Raw genomic sequence first — 24,326 nt, 5'->3', positions numbered from 1 at the left:
AGTGAAATATACTAACATAAATGAACTTGTGCCACAAGTTAACTTGAGAGGTAGATGGTAAATTGGTAAACTCTTAATGATTACTTGTTTAGCATAGTGGTGGAAGTTAACATACTACTAGGAAATGAGAAGTTTAGTGTCCAGAAGTGCCCCTTCCCATGCTTTTACCATCATGTCTAATCTTAAAGTTCATTATTACTATTTGTTTTGCAGGACTCTTCAGCTTGATGTACCATAAGCCTTTCAAAGAAAGCTAAATTGCTGCTGGGTAGCTGTATGTATAATCTATTCTTATGAATAGCTTTATTTAATAAAAGTTTTTGATATAAATTACTTGGCTACCTTCTTCTGACTTGCTAACAACATCTCTTCTAATAAGATGTTAGAATATGCTTCTTAAAGAAGAATGGATAAACTTCTATAATAACAAATCAGCATTAGTCTGAGAGACAAACTAATGGATATTTTCAGAAACATTTTCTAAACTATGTGAAATCCAGCCATTTTTACCTATATGTCCTTGTAAATTAGCTTCCCTAAAATGATATAGAAATGCAAGAAATTGGGAGTATGGCCTTCATTAAACCGTGAGCTGCACACAGCTGCCTGATAGTGACCTAGGGAACGTGAGAACAGTAATTCTTGCCCTTAACGTTTTGGAGAAAGATCCTTTCATTGTAGATCAGTGCGTGTAACTTCTGTTGGGTCAAGTGCCAGGGTTTGCGTGGCATGCTAAGGGTCATAATCCAAAAATAGGGACAGGATCTGAAAAACAAGGTTGAGGAAATGAGTGCCTTAATTCTCTGTGAGGCTTGACCCATTTTAACTCCTTTTCCCCCAAATGACAAGTTTTCTTAGCAGACCACAAAAGCCCTATCTTCTTGGCAAAGCACAAAAGGATGCTGGAGGGCTGCATCGACCACTCATATCCGTTGTAGATGCTATTTTCCCCTACATCTGATGACTAGCCCTCATTTATGCAGAACAGCAATTAAAAAAAAGCAAATGCCCTGAGCTGTCTCAATACCCAAACTATATCATTCAAAATCAAGTTCTTTGGCTTGTCATTCAGCTGAGTTTCTGGCACTAATACTTTCCTAACCAGTTGGCCTGGAGTTTATTATATAGGGGATATGTAACTTGCCAAATACTTCTAGGTATTATAGTTGAACTGGTAAAGCAAATCTATGCATTTGTACCACCTTTACATTTTATGCAAACATGCCTTTTCTAGTAGTCAAGATAGACCAACCAGAACCACTGCAAAACAGGGCTTTCTAATTCCTGTTAAAAGCTGTCACCAAAGCATTATGCCACAGCCTAGCCAAAACTCGAGTGGAGTAAACAGTAACATCTGTGTGCATCTGGAGTTTGAAATCATCTTTTGCAGAAATTGAATATTTGGGCTATAATTACATGGATCGCCTAGTGAGGAGAGTTTGGTGGAGGTCTTAAAATTGTTTCTTTTAAACACAGGAGTCCATCCCATCAACCAGGAGGTACAATCCTCTCAAAACCTTGGGGACAGTCCCTTCCATTTAATAGGAGGGACAAGGTTTTCTTAAAGCAATAGCTTTGTCTTCCTCAATGACCTCAAATCTTGGCTCCACCAAAATCTAAAACGACAGTGAACAGAGATAAAAGCCCATTTGCAGACCTCTGCAGCAAAGGAGGGAGCAAAACAGGCTTATTTCTTGATCTCTATTGCTTCTGACCCAAGAGACCAGCAAACACAGTATCAAGTTTCCTTTGGCATTTTGAAACCACTTCTTATCTTCATACTATGTTGTACTACCACCCTCAGACAAAAGGACAGATTTTTCACCAGATGACAGTATTTTAGTCATGGAGTATTACAGGCAATTTAACACACAGGGATTTTGGTACTGTAATTAATCTGGTTGTTTTATGTGTAGTTTTCTTTTGTAACAATATTTACTCTTGAGTAATTTTTCTACAGTATATGATTTATGTTCCCTCTGCAGCTAATAAGAAAGTAATCTGATTCTGGCTTTGTCTTTACAATATCAGTTTTTATCAACTTCGTTTTGTCATTTCTCAGTATTCAATATATTTGCCAATATATTCTTCCCTTGCCTTCTAGCTGTCATCCCATCCTTTCCATAGCAGGCTGAACTCCTTGGTAAATCAACAGGCTGGTTTGGCTCTGAGGAAAAAGGGCACTTAGGAATGACAGTCAAGTATCTTGGAGGCCTTTTTTTTTTTTTGTCCATAGGACAGCCATGATGAACAGAACATCAACAGACATAAAAAGCTTTGCAAGTACATATCATAGTTTCTGGGATCCATCAGATGCCTGAGTCACATTTTAACCAGCCATTTGTAAAGCTGACCAGAAAGTGATCTATTTGTGACAATGGACACATACAACTCTTCAGATCATTAGCTGTACCCAGAGAATACTACATGCAGCAGAGATCCTATTGTGTTTACAAAGCTAGAAACTAGATCTAGATGACTATCCACATGTATAGATTTTGTTCAAAGACATCTTATTGATTGTTTTGGCATCCATGTTTATAACTGAAGAGTCAGAATGTGAATTAAAAACAAGGTTTTGTGGGATGGACATTAGGACAACTTCTGCAACAAGTTTCACATTGCATTCAGCTCACAAGTTAAAAAATGTCAATGTTATGTACTGAGGCAATGTGGAGAAAGTACCATATGATAGCCAAAAATCAGTCTGATAGCACTTTTTCAGGCTAACATTTAAAAAGGCATATACTTTTGTGAGCTACAGCTCATGAAAGCTTGTGCCTTTTTATAAAATTTGTTAGTTTGAAAAGGTGCTACTAGATTCCCTATGCAATTTGATAATCTTAGAATTTGCTAATCCATGCTGGAAATATAGAGAGTACGTGTTTTGGTTCTTTTCTAAGATTGCATCATTTATTCTAATTGCTGGGATAATGTGGTAAGCTCCTAGAAGTACACAGATTCCTTCTGCCTTTTCGGTAGCCTTTAAAAATAATAAATCTTTTAAACCCTTTGCTGCCAATTCTTTTTTGACTGATGTACAGTGGAAATGGCCTTAGCAAGTGCTGTGAAAAGGAACAGCAGATTTGAAAATGTATGACAAGATTAAAGAAAATGGGAAACACACTTAGATCATACAGTTCTGAATACAAACAGTATTTTCCAATGTCTCTATGCAGTATAGCCTTAACTAGGATTTAGCAGAGTTCTACTTCCGTTTTTAAAAATTTTTAATTCAACATTCTGGAAATGTGTAGAAAGGGATGTACAGTTAATTTATAGTAGGCTTTTTCATGCTCGCTCTGGATAGCGGAAATTGTAATCCAGTAGGTTGGGAAATGTTTTAAAGCCATAATCTGAGCATACTCCATTTCATTAGGAAGTGCCTTATATATTGTATACAAGGATGAAGCCAACTGGCTCAAACTACCAAAGTAAGCAAAGGGTTGAAGATTACAAAATAAGCAGTCTTCCAAATATTGTTGGGATTATAATTCATCATCCTTCACAATTGGCCACACTGGCTAGTTCTACGTTTTAGGAGGCTGTATGCGTGGACTTTGAGATTCTAGGTACTGTATTCATTAAACCCTGTTTTTCTCCTAACAAAATGAAAAATAGTTCTGTGTAATTTGAATGCTATTAAGTTCAAAGACACCCAGTTTTGAATGAATAGTGATATTCAGGTTGCTATTCTGCCTGCTGTTTCAAATGTTAACATTTGGGTAGCCTCAGATCCCAAGAGAGGTGTTTGTGAGGGTCAACTGACTCCATTCCATCTCCCCAGTTTCCACCACAGCTTGTTCAGTTCAGCCATTGGTACTTTCTGACTGCTTGTTGCGTGGAACAAGGAAGACACCGCCATCAACCGTGAGCTGCAGCACATACTCCTCAGGAGAGTAGGCATTGCCAGCTTCATCCCGCAACATGCAAAAGACTTGGTGGTAGAGGGCTCCCAGCTTCTGCTTGGTCAGTGTCAGACTCCTGTTAAATTCTCCACGGTCCTGTAACAAGCGCTGTCGCTCACGACTTAGTTCATCCAGCTCCTGCTCCAGGTGCACCAATGTCTCTAGTTTGCGCTTGCGACAATTTTGAGCTGCCACTTTATTCTTGCCACGGCGGCGGATATCCCGGATTAGTGCCAGCTGAGGCTCACTCAGTGGGAAGCGTGACAGCAGCTCATTGAAGTCATCCACTGGCAGGTTGATGATTTTTTCAACAGGGAAGGGGATTTTCATGGCTAGAGCCCGACGTTCATCCCTGCTACCAGCTAATTCTCCCCGTGGGCTCCGCCCTTTTTCCAAAGAATGTTCTGGGTGGTGGTCGGGAAAGGGCATCTCTGGGACAGGGGCCAATAGAGGGTATGCTGGAGTATGGTCCAAAGGATAGAGGGATGGATATTCTGCCCGCTCCAGTCCCTCAGCTTCCAGTGACTCTGCATCACTGTAATTAAGAGATAATCCAGAGTCTGATTCCAGATCTTCTTGGAGCTTGCAAGGTCCCTGTGGTCCATAGCCACTAGTTAGCTCTCTCCCCAACATCATCCCTGGTACCCCTTTATATCCGCCTAGCGTAGCAGGTCCTGGAGGCTCAAGAGAGGAAGAGATCAGCATGCCAGTGTAGCTGTAAAGCGTACAAGAAGCAGGCAGAGTTTCTGGGTAGGAATGCTCATATGCTGGAGCAGGGTGATTGTAATTGGAAACCGAACTATCTCCCGTCCCTGTGCATGGCCCATAGCTAGGAGGTGGTACCATCTGTTGGGAATGACCACATAAAGCTGGATCATAGCAACTCTCAGCTGGCATATCAAGACCCTGCAGGAAGAAAAAAGCATGTTGAAAAGAAATCGCAGAGGCTCCCCCTGCCCCTCACCCCCAAGTAAAGAACGCTAAAAATGCACAAGCGAGGTTTGGGAAGATTTCAGTCAAATTCAAGGAATTTCTGATGGTTTGCCCAGACTGTGTTCTGACAGTGAATCCCCTATACCCTAGTCCAATCTCAAAATCCTCTCTGGTTTCTTTCACTAAATTGCAAGTGTTCCCAATACTCTTTTCCAAGAGAAATGTCATTGAAAGCATTTTAGGTAAAAAAAATTGCTTTCTCTATTTAGCTATTGACTTAGTATGTTACTGTAATACAAACATAACTTCCCAAACCAAGCATAACTTCCCCCCTACCTAATGTTCTTATCACTGAAAGGGCAGGGGGAGAAAGCAAAGAAAAGGGGCACTCAAAAGGACTGCAGGTGCCGAGCCCCTTAAGATGGGTTGATAGCATTCCCCCAAGAACAAAAGAATGATTCATCCCATCGGACAGATCCCCCATTGTACATGGTTTCCCCCACCTCACTTCTCCCCAGGGTCTACTGTTGAATGGGGGCAGTGTTGGGAGATTCAAGATTAAAAAGGCAGATGGATGTAATGGATACCTGCCACCCTGCAACTTGGATTCAGTACACTCCTCTGTGGAGGGACCAACCCCCACAAATGCATATTTTGTAGCTGTGGGATGTGCTCCACCCATTCCACGGAGTACTTCAACAGTATAATCTTCAGCCAACCTTGCAGCAACTATCATGAACTGAACAGTTATGTTTTCAGTTCTTTGAGTCGTCTCACTAAATAATGACAGTAAACATATATTGGGACCATAACGGAATAATAAAGCACAATATTAGAAAAATTCAGAGCCTCCATCATTAGATCTCTGGTATGAAAAAATTATGGAAGATTGTTGTTATGGAAAAATTGATGTATAAAAGTTGGGAGATGTTGGGATAGACTAGAAAAGTTATCATTGATTCAATTTGGGAAAGAGTTATCCTTTTTGCAAAACTTAATGGGCCAAATTCTGTTTGTTTACCCTAGTATATACAAAAGTTGTTGCTGGAATCTTGATTTGTTCTTACCTCTTTTTAATGTTTATTAATTCTGCTGTGATATGTTTAAATTTTAATTACTGTTTTTTTACTCTAGGTTATTGTTTTTACTGTATATTTTATTATCCATTGCCAAGTCAGATATTCCTCACTCTGTATCTGTAGCTTGATTAGTTTTCTAAATAAAGTTACAAGCAAAACAAAACAAAACAGTACAATCTTCTACATATCGATTTGGAAATGAAGGCCACCGATTTAAAATCAATTATTCCCAAGAAAATGTGGGCAGGAGGTTTCCTTAATGCTATCTTCATCCCTGCAAAGTGTATGCTCTACACCTGCCCTGGGTGCAACAAAGGGGCTCATCGGTAAGTTGAAAATATACATCTTACAGTGTGAAGAGTAGAGTAGCTGCCCAATTTTGCTGAAATCCCAGCACCTTTTAGCCAGCATAGCTATTGGTGAGTGGGTGCCTGGAGTTCAGTCATTAACGGAAGGAAGAAATTCTAGATTGAGACTGATCTAAATCATTTGAACTATTAGTGAACTTGATGATTGCCAGCAAAAAGGCAGCCAGAACATGACTATTGAGAAAAAGAAATATCAGTATGTTAAGGCTGTAAAAGTCCGCAAAAGTACCAAATGAAATACACCACCTCTTCTAAAGGCAAAAAAAAAGGGGGGGGGGAGACAAAAGCAAGCAATGTGCAGCTACAGCATTCAGTTCAGGGTTTAAGACTAGAAAAGTGCTCTTCTAGTAATGGTGTGTTCAGTTAGAAAACCAAGGGCTTTACAGTTTGTAAATCACTTTCTTTTTTGACCTTGCCCACTGCAGAAACTGTGTGTGACAGATTTTGCTCTTAGTTTTTCTCCCCTTTTCTTTAGCTTCACCCAGCTGGCTGCCAGGGAAAAGGGAGACCATTCTTGCCAAAGATCTGAATGAATCACTTTATACAAGGCCAAGGGTTGTAAATTGACCCCAGATGGAGAAGACAAGGGAAGGAGAAATAAAGATCTACTTCCTGCAAGAGAGGCTGTTTGTTTTGTTTATTATTAAATTTATGGGCTGCCCAACTTCATTACAAATATTATGACTGGGTTCAGACATCATGCTAAGCCATAATGTTGTTTGCCTCTTGACTAAGGACAAAATGTGAACCAAGCCATTGTACTTTGTAAACTGTAGTTTATGGCCTTTACAACTGACCACTGCAGCGTCTCACAGTCACATGATTGCCATTTGCTGCTTCACAGTTGGCTTCTGACAAGCAGAGTCAATGGAGAAGCCAGCAGTAAAATTGCAAGTTGCAATCACGTGATGTCTTGTTTAATTACTGAGACCTTGGTGACAGAGTTGCCAGTCCCAATTGTGGTCGTTAAGCAAGGACTACCTGTATTGAACAAATCCTCTTCACCTTACTGCCTCCTTCCCCATTGCCTTGCACTATGCAGAAACTTCCCATTTCAGCTACTACTTTGACTATTGTCAATAAATCCAACCTATCCTCAAAGCTGCCCAGATAATAGTATTTCATATTTTGTCAGCCCCATGCTTACCTGCAATTCTGAGATTGAGAGAATCTCTTGCCAGGTTAACTCCATTTCCCCCTGTGAGCAAGCTTCCCCCCCTGCCAGGGGGTTATACAAAGGGAGGAAGGCACTCCGAGCCCATCCCTGCTGGGGTGGGCAGGGTGGCATTTTATCAGGTCGACTTCTGACCAGTGTCTGCTCCAGCAGGGTACCTCCAAGATCAGCCGTGGCAGCAAAGTTCTGTAATAGGAAAAGGAGAAACCATCAGATGAAACGGATCTTGAATATTTCTGCTACCTATGAGTTAGCAGGATGCTTGGGTAGTTTTTTAGGGTAAACATTTGGCACATCTTTGTGAAACATCTGACTTCCATCCAAATTCATGTGTGTTGGGTGGAGGAGAGGTGTGTACTAGATTATCTACCACTGTGATCTCTGCTATTTGACTAGCAAACCATTGTTCTATCTTAACCTTTCCCCAACAACCATCTAACTTACTTTGATGACAACTATCATCATAGTTTGCCGTTCACATCAGACAGAATGACAGAAATATGTCCTAGCTTACCGTGTTTCAACCAACCAAACTTTCTCTTTTGCTTTACATTAAGCTGTGAGTTTAGCCTCAATCTATTAATCAGCTGTTTTAAAAGCTATAGGCTGATTGCAGATTATGGCAAGTCATCAATTCAATACATGCATTCTAATATCTATCTACTGTCTGTATCTCTTCTTACTATTTGATTATGATTTTTGTAATCTTTCTGAGGCTATGTCAAGTTAAAAACAATACAGTATTTGCAATACAAAAACTCAACAATTACATGAATATAATTTTAAAATTTTAAATATAAAATATATTTAAAATATAATTTTTAAAAAAGCAATCATAGTCCTATTGATGTATGAGAAGAAAACAAAACCAATTGTGAATTGGGCTTTGATTAATTCAGTGATACGTTCACACACACACAAACACAAAAGCTTGCATTCTCTTTTGTATCATTTTAGTTAGTCCTTATTAAAGTATTGCTGAACAGTAGATACTACATAATGTTTAAGTTTGTATAGACTAATAGACAACACCTGTCTATATAATACATGTCACATATGTACTATACAGAGAGAGAGCACATATAGTTCTATTGAGGTTGACTTGGAGCTATGCAGGCTGTTTTGTAGTCCTTCATTAAGAACTTTGCTCAGTGTGGACTATACAGTACTGGTTTTCTACTTTGTTGCCTGGAGATGGTATATAGAATTAGACCAATTATGCAATTCCGTTGGACGCATTGTCTATTCTTGGAGGCAACATGTGCCTTAATGAAGGTGGGCCACAGGGGGTCTAAAGTAGCAATATTGATTCAAAGGGCAATTTGGAGCATATGTGGATTCATAAATAGTACCTGCTGGGAACTTTATAAACCAAAGGTACCTTTTCCTGGGATTGTGTGCCAGTTATGAGTGGCAGCCATGCAGGCCTGGGCAAAGGCACAGCTGCTTTAGGGTGTTTCTACAGGTATTTTGTACCTACCCACATATGCTCTGAATCAAATTTTGCCCCTCAAATCTGGATCTACTGTAATCAGCAGGGTTATGGGGAATTTGAGGGTCAGGGCATTAGAGGTACAGAGATGCTGCCTCCTCTCTCATCTTGTAGAGCTGTTAGTCTCTGCCGGGTCAGTTCAAAACAAGACAGCACTCATCCAAGATTTTTTTTTAAAAAAAGGCTGACCTGCATCACTGAGACCCAATTGGCTGAATGGCCTGGCCCAATTGTGCCCAGTTACTGAGTAGGCCAGGTGGGGAGAAGTTAGAGACATTTACAGTGTAGGAATTCTGTACCTCACCAGGAAATCAGTCAGTCTTGGAACTGGCTCTAAAGGCTGTGCCAGTATTGGGTCAGAGAGTCAGAGCAGGTATTTTCAACTCCAAGTCAGGACTTTATGGCCACCACTGACAATATCAGAGGCCCAACACATATTGTAGAGCCTATTCTCAATCTGGGTTTTGGGAGCAGGATGGATTGGGAGTAAGCCAGGGGTTGAAGAGCAAGGATCATCCCATTAACATGAATGGATCACTTTCTGATGTGCCTCTCTCCCTTGTAAGCATCAGGAACAAATTCACATGACCTGCACTTGGAGACTTATGAAATTTGGGATACTTGCTCTGGGAGATTATCCAAGCTCATGAATAAGCGATTATGGTCTCACTCTACAATAGAGCAATGACAAGGGCCACTGATACTTTTGCCCTGAATGTCCTTTCACTGATTAGGAGGAACCCAGAATGCCCCTGAGGAGTTTTAGCCAATTAAACAAATCGTACACAATCAGAGCCTGAATGATATAAGTCTTGCAGCCGATACAACTGAGCAGAGTTCAGAATGTACAGGGCAACTATAATGTGGCAGGGGATGCTGCTGCCAAGGAGGCTTACTTTTCCATATTTGCTGCATTTTCAGTGAACCACCCAGCGCAGCTTTCTTGGGTGCTGGAGGGGCTGCTCAAGGCTATTCTTGAAGCAGACCAAGCAAATTGCTCAGCAGCCTGCTCTATTTTATGTATTTATTTGTTTATTGCATCTATATACTACTTTTCCTCCAGGTGCTCAGGGTAGTATACAAGATGCCCTCACCTCCAATGTTTCCCACAACAATCCTGTGAAGTAGGCCAGGCTGAATGAGAATAACTGCTCCGAAGTTACCCAGACCTAGTGAGCTTCTATGGCTGATGGTGGATTTGCCTGGGGGCTGAAACCAGCTAGGCCAGAAGGAAAGAGACACAAGACCAGACAAAACTATTATAAAACATTATGTATGTGTGTTCAACACCCAAAGCTGAGAAAAAGGTGGCAAAAGGTTTACTGCCAAATAAAAGTGAGAGAAAGAGAGGCAGAAAGAAATCCAGATGATCACTAGATGGCAGGAAAGAGATAGAGGGTTTGGCATCTCTTTGCTGCCATCTGGTGGCTACTTGAGTCAGTATGTGCTGAGGTTGTCTGCCGCACCCACAGCCCACTTCTGCTTGTTGCTGTGCTCCTTCCCTCTGTGCCACCTTAGGCAAATGCTGGCCTTGCAGGAAACCACTGCCAGGTTTGGTTGTTTTAAACACTGAAGGCCCAGTTAGGGCCACTTTTGCCAGCACTGACTGTCACAATACCTTGCCTTTCATAATGCCATTGGTCATGCCTCTGTCTCTAGGCTGGTCATGCCTCTGTCTCTCCTTTCCACATGAATCAGAGGCTGACAGTTGCTTGGAGACAATGCAATGGACAGGATGAGGTCCAATAAACTGAAGCTGAATCCAGGAAACCAATGATTCACAGGCCTGGATATTAGGAAGGTGGCCTGTTCTGGATGAAGTAGCACTCTCTCCTGAAGGTCAAGTGTGATGGGAGGAGCTGGCTAAAGAAAGATCAAGTTTGAAAATGGGTTGGACCCCACCAGGGCTGTGGAGAAAAAAATATATATCTCCCAGGATATTCCAGTAGGAGAAGCAACTGGGCCGTGACTCAGAATGCCGCTGACTGCTCTATTTTAAGCTCTCCTTCTTCTTGGTCATACGCCCTAGAATGGGGCACGTGCAGACCATCTGGGCACAAAAACACACAGATGTGACACGAGGAGAAAGCAAAAACAGAAACACAGACAAGCACATTAATTTATTACACAGATGAAATACAAACACTTTTTATGGCCACTACTGGCAAAACGGATAGAAAGAATTCCAGGAGCCCTACTCTGTAGGCTTTCTATAGCTTCTTCACTTTTTTAGCCTCATCTCCTAGCCCAAAAGATGATAAGGGAGATTTCTCTAGGGGGCAGTAGAATAGAACAGTCTGCAACTTTCTCTTTCTGGTTGATTTCCAGAAACTTTTTCCTTTTTTCCTGCCTCCATTTCTTAGACCCAATTTGGTAAGGGTGGGATTGCCCATCTGGTCCCCGATAAGCTGCTATGTTTCTTCCCCTTACCTCTGCACCAGCCCTGTGAATCTGCAGCGTGCAGCTGCCTGGATCAGACATTCATGAAGCCACAAGGGTGCCAAGTTTGTTCCTGCAAGAGAAAGATAACAACCCTCTTATCAGTCCTAGGGCTTGCCCTGAGAAGGGTTGGAGAGTTTTTTGTATATGTGCAGGGTGTTTTGTCAGCTGCTCATCAGTCAAGAGCTCTGGGCCCACAACTTTATTCATGTTAGAAATCATGCAAAGAGCGAGCTGAGATCACCACTAAGGGATAAGAACAGTTGGAGGGAAAATGTGGTGGGATGCAATAGAAGAGGTGGAATGATAGTAGCCCAGTCCCTCCCATCATCTTCCTTTTTTGTCAAGTCAGGCTAAAATCCATGAAGCTGAGATTGCCTGTGCTTTGTGCCCTGATCGTAACTGTAAGAACTTACTGAGTTGATCCCATAGTGCCCCTATTTTCATGTATTGAAGCTTTTTCCAGAGGTTTAGAGGAAAGGCTGTCAACTAAGACCTTTTTCCAAGTTGGGAAGGCTGGTGGGTACAAGAGAACAAGCCTTTTCAATAGTGGCATTGGGTTCGTGAAATTACAAGATTTCACGTAGTGCCTACACGATATCCCATAGGATGTTTTTGGTGTAGTAAGGCTGCAAAATAGGTGAGGCCAAATCAACATGTGAATAGAGTTTCCTTTGCTTTTTAACTGTGGAATAGGTTACACTATTGTTTTCATTAGTTTCCCACCTCAAAATGGCATGAAATTAAGCCTTATTTTCAGAAATCATGTTCAAATAGGACCTCAAAGTCTCAGAAAGGCCACCCATTGTATTCCTCCACTCTGAGCCATGATTTGTTTAAGTGAGTTAACCAATTGGCAGGCTTCCAACAGCTAACCTCCAAACAAACAAACTACAGTACGCTTACTGTGTCATGTAAACCCTGTTTCTACAGGGTTGCCATGAGAATAAAGTACATTCCCCACCTACTTCCAAGTTACAATCCTGAGCAATTGTGAATGAGGTGGAGATAGAAATATGAGAGTCAGCTCCATGTTTTGGGGGACCCTTGGGCAAGGCATCTTCTTTAATTACTCAATTATTAGCTTATGTTAAAATGTTAATAACTCAACAACAGTTCTCTGGTTTTCTCTCATTCAGAGCCTACTCCCTCATGACCATAGTTGCTAGCTGCTCCTCTTCTTTTTGATTTTTACTGCCTGCTTGCTTGTTTGCACTGGGCAAGCAAATATGTTTTTGTATGATTTTGGTATATAGGCAAAAAGCAACATCTGTGCCAACTTTTCTTAAGTGGAATTACTAGATAGGCTTCTGCCCTGATCCAAGAATGTTCTTCTTCTGAGCTGGGAGTTGTAGCCAAATACTTCTCAGCGGCACCATGGAATAAGCAATACCACCAATATGCTATTTTAATTCTCCTCCAATTCTATTTTCCATCTTCAGTCAAGGAAAAAAAATGAGAAGAGGATGATACAAGTAGCTAATTCCAGAGGGAAAAGATTTATCATTTTGTTGCTAGTATCTATATGTGGCTTTAAAAGAAACATTCTGCGACACTATAGTTGGCCTTAAATGTATTGCCCAACTGGAAATTTCAGAGCCAACACAAAGTTATTGTGGGGCTTTAAAAAACAATCACAATAGATGTATGGGAAGGCAACCGTACTATGAAAACCAGCTGGATGGGGTTTTTTTTTAAAACCAGTTTTTTATTTTAAATGTAGAGAAGGATGGTCCAGGAAGTTCCGAAGCCTGAGAACACCCACCAAGAAGGCCTTGAAGAGTATTTTCAGCAGGGGCAGAGAAAATGAATCAAGGTTCCCAAGCTAAACTCTATTCTTGATCGTTGAATCTCATCATTCCATGACAGAACAAGGAAAGTCAGGAAACGCAGTAATGATGGCAGGATATAGCTGTTTAAGAATCTTAGTTTACAACTCTTGGAACAGCAAGTTACCAGCTCTTAAGGCTTAATTAGATGGGCAAAGCCTGGAGAAATTTCAGAAGGCAGAGGAGTTGTTGAATAAGATTTCCTGTGGTTAAGGGTGGAGAACGCATTGCTCCCCTTATTACCAAAACCAGAATAAATTATGCAACACAAGAGAAACTGTGCATTTTTGTTTATACTGGTGTGTGTCTTTGTGTATGAATGTGAATGTAAAATGCATAGCCCTGCTCTTACATTAAATCACAAAACCCTATTCTGATACTAAAATCCATAGACCCACAAACAGACCTACGATAACCATTTGGCTTGCAGAAGGAAGGCTGGGCATTTTGCACCCAGCAAACAGGAAATGCAGGCCAAGTCACAAGCAATGAGTGACAAATGAGAGGAAGAAGAGGATTGACAGATCTAGCATGATCTCCTGTGCCTGTCCTCCTTCAGGTACTGTTCAGTACTACACGTGCACCTTTCTCTGGATAACCTGCTGCTTATCCTAAAAATACAGAGGCTGTGCCTGCCAGGGATGGCTTATAGTCCCTATTTACTTCTCCATTTATAGATCCAAGCCTGCTCTGCACCAAGGTGAGTAACTGGCTTCGAATGGCAGTATGGAGAGAGGGCAAGATATGACAATGAATACAAGAATTGGCTTCTGAACTGGGGGGGGGGGAGTTAAGTGCTGGCCCAGCTGTGTGTGTTTACATGCACTCCCCTTAAGCTCCACTCCAGGTAACAAAATATCTTGGACTGACAGTGTACTAACAAAGAGAAGGCAAGACCAGTCGCAACGCTTCTAGATGAACATGTGTGTTAAGCACCATCCTGTCTTGATAAACTTTTGTTGCATATACAATATTCTATTCCTCCCACTGTCTCCTCTTACTGGAAACAAGCCCACTGATATTCTTAACTCCTGAACAAACAACCACCCTCACATACCAAGAAGTGGGCAGCTGTGGAGGAGCTCAGCTCAAGGACACGATAGGAATACCCCAGAGTAGGCACATCTAAACTAGGGATCTGAAACAAGCGAAATCCTTTCATTTTACGTAGTCATGCTTCCCTAAAAAAAAACCCCCTCTGCAACTTGTAAGTGTCAACAACTCTCTGCAAATTGTCATTATCGTCAGAAAAAATATGGAGGACAAGAGAATAAGGGTCTGGTTTCCACACCACTCAGAACTATATATTGCAGAGTTCCATTTGTGACCTGCTTTTCCATCAAACTATGCTCGTTATTATTAGTGTCAAGGTTTACTATTTTTCAAAGAAACCAGACCATACAATTTCATTAATCCATGATTATATGAATTAAACTGATCAATGGGGATTAACAGAAAACTTGCATTCAGTGTATGATTAATCAAGGCAATTGTAATCTGTTCCAAACCCCCTTGAAGATGACAATTGGCTGGATTCAAAAGCTGCACTCTTAAGTGTATATACCAAGGATGTTGTACTGCACGAGTCTGGTTGTGTCTGGGTGCTTTATGAATTCTGAATTGCCTCTCATGGACACTTGTTTCTTCCTGTCAAAAGATCCACACTGTGATCTCTTACTGTTCTGGCATATCCAGAAGTCTCTAATTTGAGGGATTACGAAGATTCTTTCAGTGATCCCTTGCTTCACAATTTATTTGTGCATATTATTTTAGTTTATATGGCCTTTTTGTTGATCCATACAACTAACTCTAGAAAGAAGCAGAATGATCTGTCACGGGTCTGATTCACCTGCCTTTTACCTGATGCATTTCCTTGCATGTATTATTGCAATATGTTGCAAGCTGTGAGAATTTAAGTAAAAGGCAAGGTATAAAATGTTTACATAAATACATTTTAACCTCTTATGAGGGCCAGAAATCGTATCCATGGATTTCAAGGTACCCAGTCTGACCCCAAACAGCATCTAGACATGTTTCTAAAACAAAACAAAATAAATTTATAAAATGACTATAATCTAACCAAATTACCAGCTTATCTGTTTTCAGTGTTCCTATGGAGAACTCGCAAGATCAGGGAGCAAGATTTGCCCAAATCTTACAAGATTTAATGATATCACAAGATTTTGGAAGAGGTTTTTTTTTTTTTTTTTGGTGGGGGCACTCAGCTATCCAACAGGGTTATGTGATGACAGTCACAGGCCAAATAAATTTGCCAGTCCTGTTCTCTCCTTAGTCAAATTCTGTGAAAAAGGCTGCATGACCAGCCATTGCTCAGCACCTCAGAAGTAAGTGCTCAGCTATTTGGAAGAGATCTAGTACTGCACAAGTGTATTGTACCCCGTGTACAAATACTCTTAAACTCACAGACCTGTCTGTCAGTGAGTAAGAAAGCCTCACTTTCTAAACAGTGTTTTCACAGCAATGTACCTGAAACACACGACAATGAAATTAAAATATATCTGGTGTGTGATCTAGCCCAGTAGTCTTCAAGGTTTCTGAACCAAATATCTATTGACGAAACCTTCTACAAGAACATGTTAATTTTTTCATTCATATGTATTTAGGGTTTTACTGTTTAAATAATTCACTAATTAAATGTGGCTTTAAAAAAAGCCCCTCAGTTAATTAAATATTCATATTTGTAGTAAAAGTATTTATTAAAAATGCTGATGAACAATGCCACCTAAGAAGAGGCATTTCCCCTTCCTTCATGTGCAGGAAAAATATAAGACAGTATAGTACATATTACATATACCATTGTCTTATTCTGGAACTACAGTATTTAATCATGTGCAAACATAATCCATGAATTAGTGATTAACCAGTTAAAACTCTTGTTTCATCAGCAGATTTCTTTAACTAGGTTATCACCTTAATATCATGGCAATGAGTTTGGCAGTATCATTTCTTGAAAAAAGGCATTGTGATTCTATAGGTTTATATCAGTTTACATTTGATATGGTGATAGGAAAATATACCAAGCTAGATTAAGCAATGGTCAGGCAATGTGAGGTATTTTCTATGTTTGTGTACTTTAGTCACTACTAATACTTGCTGGATTTTTTCCCCTTAGATTGTTCCTATTGTTTCAAAACATTATTTATTATCTATTCCAGACCCATGTAGAATGAAGTGGGTTAAAAATCTATTTTTACTTCTGCACAAGTCTGGGAGGGGAAGCATATGCCAAGAGAGATAAAAAATATAGTGGGTAATTCCTGCTACCTGTGGGTAGTTCCTGCTTTTTTAAGGATTCCAAATTTTCTTGTGGCAACAGGGCAGAAGCATACAATGGTAACATCATGGAATACTTTGGGCAGAAGTCTAAGCCATAATTCAGCAGAAGGTTCCAAATGCAACAGAACTGGGTTATTGCAATCAACATTATGATCTAAAAAGACACATACACACTCACATTACACAATTAAAAGTCTAAAATTATCTATCTGCAGCACCAACAGCAGAAATGTCCATTAAGTGTAACGTGCTTTGCTCACTTCTGCTAGTGAGGTGTCAGACTTAGGGAAAACATTGGGCACTGTTTAACTGGTTGACATCATGAAACAGACTGGGAAAGATTGCACCAGAGCGATGGAATGAGATGGAGAAACATTAACTTTTGTTAAAATGCATGAAGCAATTACGCAACTATGCACATGGGTTAAAATCTCGGAAGATCAAATAACTAGAAGTTCAACTGCAATTACTTAGGAATTTGAAAAATATTATTACTTTAGGTCTGTACAGTTCTGGATTCATTTACCATATATATTTTCTGCTTTCTCTCACACCCCTTATGTCACTTTAATCATCATGACAAATTCCAGACAACTAGCCAAGTTAATCTATAGAAGCAAATCTACCGAAGAGTACAGAGAGAACATCTTAAACTTTTCAAATATAGCACAGCATAAAAATATCTCAACCAAAGTCTGCTTTGTTAGCTGCTGTTAAGGATTCTGGACTCCTGGCCCATCTTAGGGCTGACCTGGCTGTTGGCAGAGTGAAGAAACTACTGCAGGTGGCAGTTTCTGGGGCCTGGGCAGTTCCCCCATTCCCCTGTCTTTATTTCTGAACCACCTGACCATTCCTTTCTGTTGAAAGAAAAACTATGTATGCTATAAGGCTGTTTCTCCGCTTCCCTAAAATAGCCAGTTGCTGCATTGCTCCATCAATACAACTGCGATAAAATTCAGCTATAAATCCATTTTGCTTCAGGAGAAGGAATTGAGCCCAACTATTCTTTGGCCACCCTTCTTAAAGTGCAATAAATCTCTTATGATTTTTGGATGGCTCTTTCTTGTTCTAACAAGCATGGCTTCTTCAAAGAATCTTGGGAACTATTGAGTTCCCTGTTGAGAAATTGCTAAGACCTCCTCCTATAAATACAATTGCCAAGGTGCTATGGGAAGAGAATAATAATTAAATTAGACCTGTGGGGAGAAGCTACAGGAAAAAAAGAGTTATGGATAGACAATAGCTCAGTAGTAGCACTCAGGTTATCTTCCTCATACAGCTACCTTGCTTTCAGTCACTGCCATCTCCAATTGTGAGAATGGGGAATCAGATATCAGGGATAGAAAGTCTTCTTTCTGTTGGAGATCTTGCTAAGTCCCCAACTGCCAGAGTAGATAATATTTGGATTTGGATAGCTGGGTGAATCATATCGATCACTATACACTTCAGATCTAGCACATCTCTTTTGAAAATCACTGGCCCTGCTTTCTAGTGCTAACTGTGGGATGTTTCTTGTTTGGTACTCAAGGATGGACAAATATGGTTGTTTGCCATCCAAACATTTTTGAATGCCATCTCCCTTAGCTACCATAGCCTATGGCAGTGTTGTCCAAACTTGGTCACTTTAAGATGAGTGGACTTCAACTCCCAGAATTCCCCAGCCAGCATGTCCTGAGAAAAAATGTTACTGTAGAAAGCACCAAATATCTGAAAGTGAATGTTCCCTGATCTTCTTCCCCCATTCTCCCTTTGTGGTCCGTTATCACCACTCACTCTTTGCTTTTTTAGTGTGTATTTCGACAGAGACTGGTCCTGCAATTTCCTCAACCTCTCTGTTGGGATGTTGCACAAGAAAGAAGAAGCACACCCAGAACTTCTAGGACACCTCCATCCATGGGTAGGGGGAAGAAAATACATGAATATGAGCAAGGCTTTAGCAGAGCTCCAAAATGTTAAATTCTCTTCCTCGTTTCTCTCACCCTCCAAGCAATAATGAGGTAAATGACACAAGAGTTTTCAATGGGTGAGAACAAGTCTGTCAACAGCTTTTCATGAAAGTTAAGCTGCTTGAGAGGGAATTTGGAAAGTGGGCCTAGAGGGTTCTAGCTAGGTGTTGGTAAATACAGAATAAGGGATTATTCATCTTTTTCTAACATTGTTGGACTGTGACCCCCATTATTTCTGCTTACTGGTTATATTCACTGGAGTGGGTGGGAGCTGTAGTTGAATAATATCCAGGAATACATCCAAGTTTGGAAAAGGCTGGCTAGATTTGTAAGATTGTTCTTAGTGACTGACAGAAGTTATTACAACTGGAGGTGGCAATGGCAATTGCCTTAGATTGCTTTTTTTTTTTAATTGATTAAACAGATTCATGAAATGGAAACATGGGTTATGGGTGCCAAGCATCTACTAAATAGAATCTCCATATTCAGAGAAAGTGTTGTGACAAGCAAGAGGAGAACATTTTATGCAGGCACTATTTGAGGGTATTTTTTGCTAGGCAACAAATAAGTAGGTAACCAACCTACATTTCTATCTGGCCAGAATGCCTAGAATGAGGTAAATTCATCACTGCAATACATGCTTTATGCAGAGACCCAAAGAAACCTTCCCATTCCTCTTCTGAATGGATAATTTGCAATTCACCCCAGACCCTTAAAACCACAGCCTAACGGTAAAGCATATATTGGCAGACATCTCTAGTTAGAATGATCATTTAACTGGTGATAGGGAAAACCTTTAGTCAAGACTTGGAAAGCAGTTGCTCTTGTCAGTCAAAATCTATAATACTGGGTTAAACCTGAAGGAAAGTAACTCCTATCCTGAGCCTTTGCAATTGGTCCATCAAGCAGTTGCTTGCTTCTTATCCTCCCATTCAACTCTACTGCAATTGACCTGGAAACTCATTTTGTTGCAAAAATGCATATATTCATGATCAAAATATGTCAACTGAAGAAGAGGTGCTGGTTGCTGCTACAAAAAGCAAGTACACAGAAAGGCCACACACAACTGTGAAATCAGTCTTGCTCCCTAGCACATAATCTGCTTATGTCTGCATTGTTCTCTCTTATATTCCCATGCATAACATTTATTTACACGGCCCCTAAATGGGATATAGGAATGGGAATGAATTAATCTGAGTGATGGAACATGTGAGTATGTGACTTTTGAATACTATATCAATGTATAGTGGAACATATCCATTGATGTATATTGGGCCCACAGTAAGTTTGATAGAAGATTCCCACTTCTGCCCCTAGAACAACATATGAAGTTTTTTCCAGACTCCTCGCTGAATTCCAGTTTAGACAAAAATAAATAAAGTGGTGTCACCTATACATACCCAGAAGAATGAAAACATGTGCACAGGTATGTATACACATGTACACACAGAAATGTATATCCACACATCCACAACTTGTCACATAGTTTTGCATGCTCACCAAACCTTGTATTACAGTGATTTTAAAACGTGAGTTTGCAACTGCGTCCTTATAAATCATAGACAACTTGGGCTGCATCAGAAACAGTTCTGCTACACTGCATTAGGAGGAAACTGCATTAGTGAAAGAGACTATAGAATACTGAAAGAGCGGAGGGAACTGCTCAGGGAAAACAAGCCAGACGTAACCAAAGGGCTCTAGTCAAAATTTCCATCTCACCATCTTCTTCATATCATAATTTGTACAACTTGCTAAGCCAGGACCAAACAGCCACATAATGGCTAAGCATCTGTGTGAGCTGGGTCACTAACTCTTACTACATACTAGCCTCTTCACCAAGATTGTACAGGAAACGCAATCTATATCAATGTACCACAAAGCATAAAGGATAAATCAATGAGATACAACTCAAAGAGTCTGTTCAGTTTTGCTGATGGACATGCTAGCTCACCTACATTTCTTTACTCTCAATTTTATCTCCGGTCAAATAGATTTTCAGGTGTCTGAAATAATACCGCAAACCTAAAAAAACTTCTTTACTAGAGGTAAAAAAAATGTAATGAGCATACATGCACCACAAACATTAAAAGCTCTCGGCCACTTTTAGTGCTCTGCAAAACAACCAAAAATACCTACAACCGATAATCTTGCTTTGGCCTCTATTGATCATCAGATCCAGTGGCTGCCTGTACCTGGCTACCTACTGGCATCATGCAGAGTAATTTGGTCAAAGTCAATGAAGGAGCTTCTTAGCTAAACAAGGATTTGAGCTTATCCTGTTGTGCTACTCTGTTTCACATGCTTCACACATTTTCCTACACCAGCCATAACATCCAAACCTGATTCCTGGCTTTAAGTCATAGAACAAATTAAACTGGGTGCCTCGCCCCAGACAAAATTTCCCAGCTCCATCCACTGTGAACAATTCCTACCCATTATCGAATACTATGGGGCCTGAAATATTTTATTTTTTATATTACATTTTATTTTACGGATTTGCAATTATTTCTCTCATTTTATGAAAACAAGTTTCCCAAGCATGCATACTGTAAAATACCAGTATTAATCCAATGGTTGCAAATACCAAAATATTTGATTTTTCTGATATCCGCAATAAATGCTTTCTATCACACTTCATATTTTATTTGTTTGCTGCATTTATATCCTGCATTATATCCCATGCAAACTGCTTACATGAGATCTACCCTAATTTAAATCCCACAACAACAATGCCGTGAGATGGATAAGGCAGAACGTGTTACTCAGTGAGTTCCATGATCTGTGTGGCCCAAGTATACCCACCATATAGTTTCTGGTGTGAGCTCACAAGAACATTCAAAAGACTTGGTAATACACAGGATTCTCTTTAAGTACCTCTGTATCCCAGAGTGGTATTTGTGCACACAATTGCCTGCATGCTGCACCATTTGTAAGCGAACCTCTACAGTAATACTTTCTAGTGGTTATAACCATGTTCAACAGACAGAATCTTATGGCACCTTACAAGCTAACAAATTTATTACAGGAAATTTATCAACATACATTGTAAGAGGATTGTAGTCCAGGAAAGTTTATGCCATAATAAATTTGTTAGTCATTCAGAAACCACAACTGTCTTTGTCATTTTCACAGTTATATGTTCCTCTATGCATGCAGGAGATTGTTGCTTGTGTATGGTCTTGCGTGTATGGTCTTCACTCATGCTTGCATTGATCTCCCCGCTCCCCTAGGAGTTCAGCCCTCACTAGGAAGTTGCATTTTCTCCAGCTATGTTGCCTAAAAAAGAGCAGCTCAGAGGGTATTATCGCAAAGTTCCTGAGCAAAATACCACATCAACACACTTGCAACTTCCACATCAGAACTGACGGGTGAGCAAAAAACCCTTCAATTTGCTTTCCATTCTCACATATTTCCCAGCAAATCCCTAGGATCATGTTCTGTAGTATTTAGGACATCTGAGCAAATTGCCCACTGATGAAGGATTTAAAATCAAGCAAAAGCCTAATGCCTTGAGACAGGAACTACAATCCAGCAGAACTCGTTTCTCGGGGAACCTTTTGAAGGTGATGCGTAGCTCCATGGGCCAAGCAATTGACTGGTCCTGGAGTTTCAAACACACATTTGGTTAGAGTTCCCATTTAGTCAGATTCCCCCACCCCCAAATCTTGCCTGGTTAGGCATTCAGGTACAGGAATAGCATCCACCCTCCCTCCTTCCCTAACAGGAATGGAAACAATGATATCCTTTGAGGCTGTGGCATAGCCCCTTACCTGCTGAAATTCCTAGCTGTCTAGCCAGGTGTGCAGCTTGGGGGTGGGGAAGAAGAGGCTTTCCTCCAGGATGTGCAGGAGAAAGGACCCCCAATTTTCCCCACGTGTGAGCGCCTTCCACCTCTCCCGGCCCAGTTGCTATGGGGCTTCAGGGTGCCTCCATCGCTGCTGTTGTCCCAGACTCCAGGTGGCCAGAGCTGTACAGTGTGAGCCCCGCCTCGCCTCGCTGGGGGCTGCTGATATTACATAACAGGAGCCGCCCCTGTGCAAGGGGCAGGGAAACCACAGTGCCGGTAGCAGTGGAGATGGCCCTAGCAGTATATTTTCCCCTCCCCAAGAAACCCTGTATTGCGCTCTAACTTTCCAAGAAATACACTCCACGGAATAGTGTCCTATCTAAGTGTTCAGTGTTCAAGGAAAGAAAACAGACAGATCACTTCAATAACACATACATATACCAAAAGGAAGAAAGCGAGAGAAAGGATCTAAACTACTCTGAGTTACCACACAGTCAAGCAAGCCAGAGAATGGGGTACTGTATAGCAAGAACAGGGAAGAAAAATCAAGACCACACTTAATTACAACACAGGCACAAATGGGATACACCCACTCTGTGTCAGCATCCAGAAGGGCATTCAGTACAAACACTATGCGCTGTTTTACATCGTTTGCAGAGGTACGCAGCAAAGAGAATCCTGCAATGTTAGGAGCATTGCCCGAGCAAAGAGATGTTTGGCATGCAGAGTTTATCTTTAAAGTGAAATGGGTATTCCCTCTCCCAAAAGAAAGAAATCGAAAATTGTACCCCCTCGTCAGATTCAGCCTATTTTAAAACTGCCTGCAAGGCAAATCTCAAAGGCTTCTGGGTATTATGACTTTGGAACATTTTCAAAATCCTTAAAAAAAGAATCTTAGTTTTCATATTAGAGTCCAATTCTCAAGTTGCCTGAGATAAACCATAGTGGTTATATAAGGTTATGTTAATAAATGATTTATTTTTGTCAAACGATCAGTGACTTCACATTTGAGTTCTTTAAGACTTGCTGGGTGGCTACCATCATGATTCAATGATTTCTTAATGTGTACCTTTTTCACTAAGACCTAGAAGTCCATGTTACCACTATGGTAATTTTGTGTTTTCATTGGTTTTTACATTTTATAGTGCTACGCACTGAGAGTCATCTCAGTCCAATGGTAAGTGAACACAATCAATCAATATTATCCTTTAGTATAGAAATAAAAACACTTGTCTCCTAGCCTGTATGGTTGGAAAAGTATATGTCTGTATATATAAAGTCGATTTAATGCAGATTACTTGGATATCCTATTTATAAAAAGGAAGTTTACAAAAATGTGGAGGTTTATAAAGGTGTACTAGTGTGTGGAAAATAGATATATTTATTGAGCGCTTGAAAAGAATTTCATGGTATTTTTTGCTCTCAAGTTTCATATTTGAAGCCTAGTTCAGGTATGTATTTATCTGATAGCTACTATTGTCAATTTTAGATGTATGATCTAGCATGCATAGGTGGGAGAATGAACGAACTGTGGACATCTAAAGATAATGTAGTTCCAAATTCTAGAATTGAGTTTATTGTGTTGATGCTTCCAAAACAGAACAAGGACAGAGAACCTACCTGTGCCTTTAAGAAAGGTTCTTGTGCTTGCAAACTTCCCAAATGTGTAGGGGAGTGATAAAGAGGTCTTTGTTTTCTTGCTGGAGTGGGATGGCCCCTTTGGGAGGGGTGGCCTTCTGTAGCAGGTGGAGGAAAATGGCGGGGGGAGAAATGCTTGGATACCAGACTGCTTGCTTCAAACTTTCATTATTCTCCCTTCAACTACTTCCCATGTTCTATATAAATTGTAACTGACAAAAGTAATTAAGGAGCAGATAATTATATTCTTACTAGGAATTGCTATTGTTTGAGGTGTGTTCCTCTTCTGGCAGGGTAAAGTAATCCATGGCAGAGTGGACTAAGATGATTTAGACATTTGGAGTCCAAGAAAATGAGATTATCATTATGATCCCACCAGAAGTTTTCAAAACAATATGACATCCTTTTAGGCTTGTTTAACATGAAAAAAATGTTT

The 24,326-nt window shown here is 40.4% G+C and overlaps 1 protein-coding gene and 1 pseudogene across 1 annotated transcript; both read right to left on the bottom strand.

The window, feature by feature from the left end:
• The window catches only part of LOC148216287 (uncharacterized), a 204,121-nt pseudogene that overhangs the window by 25,111 nt on the left and 154,684 nt on the right, over positions 1 to 24,326 (bottom strand).
• On the bottom strand, positions 3,451 to 22,494 carry NFE2 (nuclear factor, erythroid 2). The gene is made up of 4 exons (XM_025175615.2): positions 22,236 to 22,494; positions 11,385 to 11,466; positions 7,436 to 7,648; positions 3,451 to 4,814 (listed from the first exon to the last, which is right to left on the bottom strand). Exons 2-4 carry the CDS (start codon positions 11,433 to 11,435, stop codon positions 3,810 to 3,812), a joined length of 1,269 nt encoding a protein of 422 aa, XP_025031383.2. The 5' UTR covers positions 11,436 to 11,466; positions 22,236 to 22,494; the 3' UTR covers positions 3,451 to 3,809.

The sequence above is a fragment of the Python bivittatus genome, unplaced genomic scaffold (genome assembly GCF_059951505.1).
Source record: "Python bivittatus isolate LINGU-HERP-01145 unplaced genomic scaffold, Pbiv_v1 ctg000220_np1212, whole genome shotgun sequence".
In the NCBI taxonomy this organism is placed as follows: domain Eukaryota; kingdom Metazoa; phylum Chordata; class Lepidosauria; order Squamata; family Pythonidae; genus Python; species Python bivittatus.
Note: the sequence above shows the minus strand (reverse complement) of the source record. Positions and strands in the feature narration are given on the sequence as shown.

Excerpts from the sequence above, each read along its gene's own strand:
- NFE2 (XM_025175615.2), bottom strand. The coding sequence starts at position 11,435 with ATGTCTGATCCAGGCAGCTGCACGCTGCAGATTCACAGGGCTGGTGCA. Across the intron at positions 7,649-11,384 it reads TTCACAGGGCTGGTGCAGAG|AACTTTGCTGCCACGGCTGA; the intron begins GTAAGGGGAAGA and ends TTCCTATTACAG. Across the intron at positions 4,815-7,435 it reads TCTCAATCTCAGAATTGCAG|GGTCTTGATATGCCAGCTGA; the intron begins GTAAGCATGGGG and ends TTCTTCCTGCAG.